Genomic DNA, 9,642 nt, shown 5'->3' on the forward strand with positions numbered 1-9,642 from the left:
TAGTAAACGTCCTACTGTAAACTAGTGAGAAAGTTCTCAAAGTCAGCAAGGTTCCCTTTTCAGTTGTTTGTATATCTTCGTGTTTCTTTATTCCTTTAGTGTAGTACACTAAACCCTTCATATAGTCTATACAATTTGGGATTGAAATTACTATAGCTCAGTGTCATAGCATCACTATCCCGATGGCATGGGTGTGGCCCTGCAGGCATCATTCTTTGATTCCTCTTCTCAGGGCTCCTCAAGTATACTTCTCCAACACTGTCTTAGGCTAATAACTAAGGCTAAGATTTTGTCACGGCTATTTTTAGTAGAAGCCACGGACAGGTCATGGACAATAAAGAAAAATTTACGGAAGCCCATGACCTGTCCCTGACTTCTACTAAAAATATGCACGACAAAATGGGAAGCAGTTGTGGGGGGCTGGCTGGGAGCTCCAGGGACCTCCATCGCCCGTGGGGACTTGGAGCTGTGGGGATCCCCCTGCCACCTCCAGGGTGGTGGGACTCCAGTTCCCAGCCACCGCAGGCTGAAGTCACCAAGGTCTTTGGTCTGTGACAAAACCGTAGCTTTACTAATGACACCCATGTCATGGAGTAATATATTAATAGGGGCACCTCAAATCACAAACTAAAGTTCAATACCGTAACTCAAAAGGGTTGGGCTTTGCCGCCGCCTTACACTCCAGGCTCTACTGTCCTTCAGACTAGAGGGCTCTCAGATTTAACTGTGGAGTCCCTTCCTAGAGTTCAAAGGCTACGACTAAGCAATAATGCAAACAATGTCTGCCCACCTTGGGCTTAATAAAAGTCCCAGGTCCCTCCTGGATTTGATCTCCGCTCCCTGCCCTTGTACATGAGAGTGGCCCAAGAGGTGTTTCTTTGAGTCTTCCTCTTGCTCCAGCGTCTCCTTCTGCTATCCAGGCCTCCTGGCTTCTGGCCTGTCTTCCTATTCCCAGAGAGGGCCTGCAAAACTTTCTGTTCTCTGCAGCCTCTTCCTGCTGCTCTTTATGGATAGGCTTGGAAAGATTAGATTTTCATCAGTAAATGTCGATTTCACCATACACGCACAAACCCATCCAAAAATATATTTCCATCAATAATAATCAAAATTTACAGATCAGCAAAGTAAGAAAAATGCTGCTTGAGATGTTTGTTGGATTCAAGGATATTTACTTTGTATATCTGTGTATGTTGAGCTTTAATATGTTGAGTCTCTGCATGTGTTGTCATTAAATAATTGTCTGATTCCCCCATACTTTGAAAATTTAAATGTTACATTTAAAAAAAAAAAAAAGCTTAAATGAACAATTGTTATCCAATGACATTTTTTAAAAAATGAATTCTGCTGAGCCTCTTTTTGGGAGCACACCTTTCTCCTGCTCAGCTGGATCAGTTTAATAAACAGGGCTTGGCCCCATGCTCTTAAAGTGGCAGACCGCCCTATTACACCCCGCAAAAGACTTATCTTACTAAAAACAATCAAACCTGATGTTTCTGAAAAAAACACAGAATACTGAAGACACCAGAACTTTAAACAAAGGCTTTCTTGGGAAATATCAGCTTTATTTTGGCATAACTGATTTAAATCAGATATCAGTCAGCACTATATTAGTGGGCTGTAAGATGCTGCTCTACCCTAAATCTTAAATTTAACATAACTTAAATAATTGAGAAGCAGCAACTATTTCCTGTTTATATTGGATACCAAACCATGTTGATATGTATCAATAATTCACCCTGTGCTATCATACTTATACACCGCAGACTTGTCAACTGAATTGCTTCTTTGTTTTATATCTATACTATTTTATTTGTTAAGCATTTGCTAAACATGGTGTGGAACCTTATTGCCCTGAAGTGCTCAATCTGACAAAAGTCCTCAGTGTATACATTTTCTTGGTGCATAATCGTATCTGGATCCAAAATGTTGAATGTGTGAAACCTTTGATCTTTTGGCAGGTTCAGTTTAATGTGCAGCTTTCAAAAACTAATAGAAGTTTAGACATTCAGCCAGGATTTCCTATTGCAACTGGTCATTCAACAAATAAAGAAAAGTGAGTATCATGATAATTGTGCCCATAGAAATTATTTTGAGGCCCAATTCTCAGAGACCTCAGCCCAGCATTTCTAAAATTATTGGACTTTTTTTTTTTTTTCCAAAAGTTTTTTTTTTTATACCCAAGTTTGTGAATACACATTGTATTGTTATCTTATACTCTCAAAATAAACCTCTAATTTTAGAGGCTACTTTTGAAAATGTGGTCTTCTGTCCAAGTGTCTTTGGAAGTAGTTTTTTTGTTTTGTTTTATGAATAATTCTGAAGAAGCCATATTTCATTTCTAGTGAAAATTAAATTGTCTTGTTTGCAGATTTACCTATCTCCCTCCCACCACCACCACCCAAAAAACAGTCTGTGTCAGTTCCTTTTTAAAGTAGTCTAACTTTTTTTATTTTTTCAGCTCTCTTGGGATACATTACAGAAACCAAACTTTATCAGACAGCACTAATGACTTTAAATATGGCTGTATCTGACCCTGTATTGTGACAATTCTGTTCTTCAGTGGAGTTCCACAATAGCGGTGATATTGGTATGTGGGAGTATCAGCTTAATGGGGGCCAGCTACTCTGGAAATGGATGTCATAGTGACCTGAAAAGTAGAGTGAGGGCAATGAATGTTCGTTTGTTGAAATGCTGACTGCCCTAGCAAGTCTGACTAGTGCTGGCATTCAGAGCCTATCGCTTAAAGTGATGTGACTGTAATAATTCCATTTGCAGATGAAATCTGGTTTCTTTATTCCAGTTTACCAGGGTGGTGCTGGAGTGTACAAATAGTGGGTGGTTTTAGAAATCATACAATGAAGGAGGTAGGCCCAGTGGGATGAGTAAGTGAAAACCTTAAGCTCTGGCTGCACTACATATTTTAACTGCATTTAACCAGTTAATTACATGGTTAATCCCAGTTATAGCACTAAAGTGTCTTAGACTGGCAAATATGTCTTCCTGAAACAAATTTTGTAAACTGTTTTTGTGGTGTAGATAGGACCTCCTCTAACTGTATCTTTTATCTCAGTTGGCTCTCCTTTCCAGCTCTCCACTGCTCTGGGGGGGATACCCCAGAATGCATTGCTCTGTGTCCGTGTCCTCTGGGAATTCTTTCATCTTCTGAGTCACTGAGATAGCTGCCCAAATTTTCTAAGAAAGCACTGATCCAAAGACCTCTTGGCACTGTTATAAATGTGGCTGAACAAAACTGGTTGTCATGTGGTTTTGAGGTGGAAAACACTGCCGTGCAGAAACTGTCACATTTGTTGTAACTGGGTTGGATGAGTATCAGACTGGTTACAAAAACAGTTTGCTGTGTAGACAAGGCTGGAATATTGAATCTATATAAAAGTTATTAAAATGTCAACACATTTTATGTAGTACTACGTAAAAGTAACATTGCATAATTGTCCATTTAGATCCCACACTAGGTATCCATGCATGTGAAATCAGAATCTTTGAACAGCAGTGTCCAGTGGAGCTATGCCTGGCACTCATTATGTCCTCGTGCCTTCCCCATCTCAAGGCAGAACAGTCCCATCCATCCCTCTTACTGCTTGGCAGTTTGCATCACTGCCATTGCTGTCATAGTGGATTCAAAGCCCTCTGGCTTGAACTCCCTGTACATTGTGCGATGGACTCATTCCCTGCAGACAGACATATAGCCATTGTTTATTCTGTTTAAGCAGAAGCCCCTTGTTTGACAGCTGTGCTATCTGCTGGTTTTTTCTTGTCAAGATGGAGAAAATCCAGGGTCAGTTGGCTAAAATTACTACTTCTGGAGCAGTCTGAGGGGCACTTCAGACCCAGAAGAACAGGTATCAGGCTCCAACATAGGACCTTCCACCTCTGAGTCCCAGTCAGTCAGCACTTCTGTGAGCCAGAATGCAACTCTTAAGACCAAAAAGAAAAGGAGTACTTGTGGCACCTTAGAGACTAACAAATTTATTAGAGCATAAGCTTTCGTGAGCTACAGCTCACTTCATCGGATGCATCCGATGAAGTGAGCTGTAGCTCACGAAAGCTTATGCTCTAATAAATTTGTTAGTCTCTAAGGTGCCACAAGTACTCCTTTTCTTTTTGCGAATACAGACTAACACGGCTGCTACTCTGAAACCACTCTTAAGACCAGTAAGAGATCTGACACAATCCGACAGGCCATCCACAACTGCCAGAAATCAGCTTAGCACCAAAGGCTGGTACTGCCTCCAAGGTAAAATAGATTGGAACACTGAACCAAACATATTTCCGGGCATCCATCTATCTTTTGGGATCTAAATATCCTCATGAAGTCCCCCTTTAAACACCTCTGAATGTTCTCTTCACTACCTTACACTCAGATTGCTTTTTTGGTGGCCATTACATAAGCCAGGTGGGTGAGTGAACTTCAGTCCCTCATGGTTCATCCCCCTCCTTATTATACTGTTTCTCATCGAGATGCCAAACACTGTGCCTGGACCTGGCTTTGAGATAAGATGCCAAATTGGGAAAGGCATTGTTTAGTGAGTGAGCTAGGACTACTCATTCTCACCTTCCAGATGAGGTACTGCTGGCCAGTGACTTAGAATGGGATTCACATCGACAAATAAATGAAGAAAAAACAGTTACTTAGTTGGCAGTAACTGTGGTTCTTGTATGTTTTGTCTGAGTAGCTCCCACAAACACCCTACGTTCTTGCTCCTTTGGAGTTTCCTCTAGATGAGATTCTGGATTAGTGAGAAACTGGAGGGAGTATTGTGGCCGCCCTGCCATTTGTACCCCCATCTGAGGGCATATATGCTGGGTACAGGCATGATCCCAACAGACACTTTTGAGCCCAAATAACAGTCTTGCATGCCTCGGGCATGTGCACACCTACAGTGGTATGCACCAGGGATTAAAATATCTCAAAGTACCACAGTTACTGCAAGGTAAGTAACCATTACATTGTTGTTGTTTCAGCACCTGCATTGATGTTAGTATGGTGAATACAAGTATTTAAGATGTCTTTTAGGTTGCTGCTGCTTCAGTTGGTCTTAATCTCTTTGAAGGGCCTTTATTTTAGGCCCTAAGTATATTACTAGTGAGCTTTACTGCATTAAAAACACAAGCTTACAAAATTAGGTAAACAAAGAAGTGTTAAGTTTTCCTATTTTAAGCATGATTCTATTTTCTTTTGGTTAGTGGTGAGAATTTGGGATTGGAACTGAAGTATTTAAAGAAAAGAGAAGACAGCATTCCTTTACGAGGTCTCAGCCAAAATACATTTAACTCCTCAGGTAGGAATGGCGGTAGTTCCATGAAAGTAAAAAAATCTCTTATTTCAAAATTCTTTCTGCTTTAAGATGGTGCTGCTTATACCCTTCAGAAGTTAATAGAGTTTTTCCCCCCATTTGCAGAGTATCAGAAATCCTCCACATCAACAAAAACATTAACTTCATCAAAACCCGGAGTACAGTCTACAGCCTCTGCTTACTTCCCTGGATTGTAAACAACATAATCATTTAAATGAAATCTTTTATTTTACCAACTATCGAAGATTTTGGATGGCTTTTAATTAAGATACTAAACACAATTATAACCCCTTAAAATGTCGGTCAAAATGTTATAGTAACTGCGTAAAACATTTGTATAATCTTTGGCTTTTGTGAAGAAAGCAAATTGATTTACATAGATTTCAGTATACAATTCCAGCAGAAAAGTAAAATATGGAGGAGAAAAATATTAACTACTTAAGTGGCATGGAAATGTTTAGAAATAATTATTCATAAAATGAGGCCAAGCCTTTTAAAAGGTTTATCAATGGTTACTGAGCAACAAGACCCACATAGAGGAGTTTGTATAGTAAACAACCTATTTTAATCTTTCCCCCTGCCAAAAATCCACAGACTAATGATATTGCTAATAGTTCTATCATTATGCTGAAACTCAGTCCCGCTTGGAGTTTCTCCTTGAAAATACCTTGTTACTTTAGGATCTTGCTCCTGGATGGTGCACAGCACCCTCAGCAATCTCTGAAGTCAGTGGTAGTTGTGCTGGGCAGTTTCCTGATATAGGAAACTTCTTTTCCCAAGTTATTCCTACATCTGTTTGGAGTTTGAGTCTAATTTTTGGTTTCTATGCTAAAAGACATGTTTACATAGCATTTTGAACTTACTACTCTGGGCTCCTTAGCCCCTAAATCAACACTTGTCAGGATACCAGTGTAATGACCCAGGTCAGCTAAGACCAGGAGGTGCATTATATTCTCCTTATACAGGATTTTGGCAGTGTGGATCTGCATTATTTGCAGATCCACCAGTCATACTCCATATGTGGATGAAATATACACTCTGGCATTCATCTCTGTAACATGCAGCAGGATGTGGACTATCTTTTATTGGCTTGCCACCTATGAAACACTGTCAGGGTACATCTATACTGCGATCACAGGATGTGGTTGCAGTCTAAATCAACATGCCTGAACTAGCTTTAATGTAGCTAGCTCCAATACGACAACAGTGAAACTGCTTCTCTCTGGGCTAGCTCCACAAGTAATTACTCAGGGTTCTGGGCAGACTTGTACAGCCCACACTGAAGCACCTGCCACTGCTGCAGCTTCACTGCTCCAGTACCCAAACTGGCTAGATTGGGGATGTCTACTTGAGCTATAATCACAACCTGTAATTGCAAGTATAGACACATTTTCAGAAGCTCAGTTACAAGAATGTAAGGGGTGAAAGAGTGAGCACTTTGCTTCTGGCCTAGGACTCATGCTAATTTCTTAAACTTGAAGCATATTAAATTCTGTAAATGTAAGAGCTGAAGCATTTATGGGAACACTCATGTTCTTATAGACACACATCCTAGCATTAAAATTATGCAGGACATTTATTTAATATAGGTTTCATGTGGTTTCTTTCTCTTTGGCTTGGAAATTGCTTTCTTAAACCAACTACTTTTTTACATACATGTATGAATATATTTGTGTGCAGATCTATATTTTGTATATCACTAGTCAGATATTTCAATTAGCTGCTTTTTAAAATGAGATCCTAAATATTTACCTCAGTGAAAGCACAAACTTGAGTTATGGCTACAAATTTCACATCTTGTCACAGCCCCTGATTATTTGTGTGTGCGTGTCTCTCTCACCGTAGCAGTTGATTCCACATACAATGGCCTAGTTTGTAATACATTGGAAGTTACAACAAAGTATCTGAACAACGGTCTTGTTCCAGTAATTTTATGAAGCATTAATTAGAACATCTGGAATCCATTTCATATTCTACTACTATAATCAAAGATGCCTTTAGTGGTGAACAGAACATATCAAGTCAATTTAACTGTACTTACCACTTAGGTTTGGATACATTTTAATACTTGGGTTCATTGGTGGAATCATGCTACAACCTGAATCTGCATTCTTCCACTGAGTGTCCCAGTGAAGACTGAGGAAGCCAGTTACGTGGAATTGAGTAGTAAATTTTTCCCTGTAATTTATATGAACCAATCTCAAACTAGATAACTTAAAATGACTGTTGGGAATTTTCCAGTATCTTGGACTCAATTTATGCCCCTAGCTCCTACAATTGAATTGTATCAGAATCTACTCCTCTTTCCCTTAATTATATAGGCATGTTTGAGTGGCTAATCACCCTAATTTTGCACATTACTGTCTGTGTATAACAAACATTTTGGAGTGTAAAATTTGTATATTTGTTTATAATCAATTTGGTGTGTGTGTGTATAGTTGCTTTTGGAAGTGTACATGTTAATGGAAATATTAAAATGATTTCAGTAAAAATGGTTTGTTTAGCTGCAGTGGACTTGCAGTTAAGTGGAAACATATTAGTGATTTCACTCACTCAAATATTTTAAAATGAGAATTAGAGCAAAGTTATAATGATTTCACTAGAGTCCAGACCAGGAAGTGGTACCATTTTGCCAGACCGAGCTTGATGACCCACTTATCAAGCTGCTTAGTCCAAAAATTTAGGATTTACAGAAGCTGCTAAGAACAGATAACTGAGTATTTTTATAAAATGACTAAATACACTTCCACATAATGCAGTAGTATTGGAAATCAGTATGAAACTTGAAGAACTGGGACCTAGAACCTACAAACGAACTCAGATGGTATGACACCTTGCTGCCCCATGGCATTCACAGCCCAGCATCCAGGTACCCTACACAATGCGTGGGGAAAGTTTGAGAATCCATATCTTAAGCACTTGTCAGCTAAGCAAGATTAATTTGTTGGTTTGTTTGTGGTGTTTACTTGAAAGGGGGTGGTACAGGATGGCCATGACAGAAATTGTCTTACATTATCCTGCTCCAGTCCTTAAGACTTCAAAACACTTACCTCAGTTAGACCCAGGAGCAAGATGCCTGCATAATTGCTACTTGTACAAAATAAATGCTCAAAACAGCTTAGTAGCAATTTAAGTGAGAAAATGGTACAATAGTAAAGTATTACATTGGTGACCTTTTCTTTTAAAAAAAAAAGGAACTTCTAGAGGTAAAAAACTACATGCATAAAACCTGGAGGGCAAGGGGTTTGGCAATCATGCAGCTGACAAGTTACGCAAAGAGGCCAAACATGGATGGTGCACTACAGCCTGAGTCCATGTATTTGCATTTGGTCAGAGCTACACTCATCATTTATGTGTAAGACTTCACTATGTTCCTCCATGTTAAAGAGGCAGACATTTTAACAAAGTAATAACATGCCTGGCTGTTTTGTCAATGTCCTTCCTTTCCTGCAGGTGGCTCTGATTCTACTGCCAGCTAAAGGTGATACTAGCTCAAGCCCTATGTGTAATTCATTTAGTAAAGGGAAGAAGAGCAGGTTTAAGCAGACTTGGATACTGAATACAGGCAACAGTAGAGAGAGAATTTTATTCACACAGTAGGTCATCTGTGTACTAGATAACAGATTGGCTTGCAATTACTAGAATCAGACACAGCAATTTCTTTTCATCTGACTGGACTCTGCTTTACCCTAACATTAAAATGCAGTTCTATTTTTCAAGCGTTGTAAGATGATTGTTGTACTTTGCCTTCACCATTCTTTTGTATCCCATTTAATGGTTTATAATGAAGTTAACATCACACCATCTGTTAGTGGGGCAAGGACATCAATGACTTTTAGCAAAGTTTAACTGTTAGGCTGCTGCTTGACAATACTCTCTTTTTATCAAAAATTACTGGTACCTCCTTTTGCAGTGCTGTAGTCCAAGAAGAAAAATACTTCTGCTTAAAAGATGGACTTGAAGTAGCCTGCTTCAGGTATGTGGCACATTAATGCAATGGTAAATGAGTTAATACCAAGTTAGTTTAAGATTAGGATTTTTACTTAATTTATTCAGTAACTTTTTTTTACCATATTACATGGTGAGGTAGATGTAAAAATGGGAATTAAACATTAAGAAAAGAGTGGTATGTCAGTAACATTCACTGAACATATTTTAAGTCACTCCAAAGTTACTCCATGAGTAAGTTTTGATTTTGGCAATATTGATACCTTTTGAGAAGTACTAAACATTTGAATTGGCATTGTGTATTAGTTTGCAGGGGAAAGATACTGATTATCTTGTTTTTATTCAAAATGTAACTGACAGGATTTCTTACTACATCCTG

General features: G+C 39.0%; 1 protein-coding gene across 4 annotated transcripts in view; it reads left to right on the forward strand.

The window, feature by feature from the left end:
- SASS6 (SAS-6 centriolar assembly protein) overlaps positions 1–7,807 on the forward strand; it is a 30,821-nt gene extending 23,014 nt beyond the window's left edge. For 2 of the 4 annotated variants that reach the window (XM_038413337.2, XM_043491068.1), the window contains 3 exons: positions 1,959–2,053; positions 5,206–5,300; positions 5,421–7,807. In XM_038413337.2, the coding sequence (XP_038269265.1) occupies positions 1,959–2,053; positions 5,206–5,300; positions 5,421–5,512 (282 nt within the window). In that variant the 3' untranslated portion in view covers positions 5,513–7,807. Of the gene's footprint in view, positions 1–1,958; positions 2,054–2,458; positions 2,588–4,134; positions 5,301–5,420 lie in introns of those variants that run through there. The other 2 variants (XR_006273835.1, XR_006273834.1) reach the window with 2 other exon arrangements.
- The last annotated feature ends 1,835 nt before the right edge of the window (positions 7,808–9,642 follow it).

The sequence above is a fragment of the Dermochelys coriacea genome, chromosome 8, assembly GCF_009764565.3.
Source record: "Dermochelys coriacea isolate rDerCor1 chromosome 8, rDerCor1.pri.v4, whole genome shotgun sequence".
Lineage (NCBI taxonomy): Eukaryota > Metazoa > Chordata > Testudines > Dermochelyidae > Dermochelys > Dermochelys coriacea.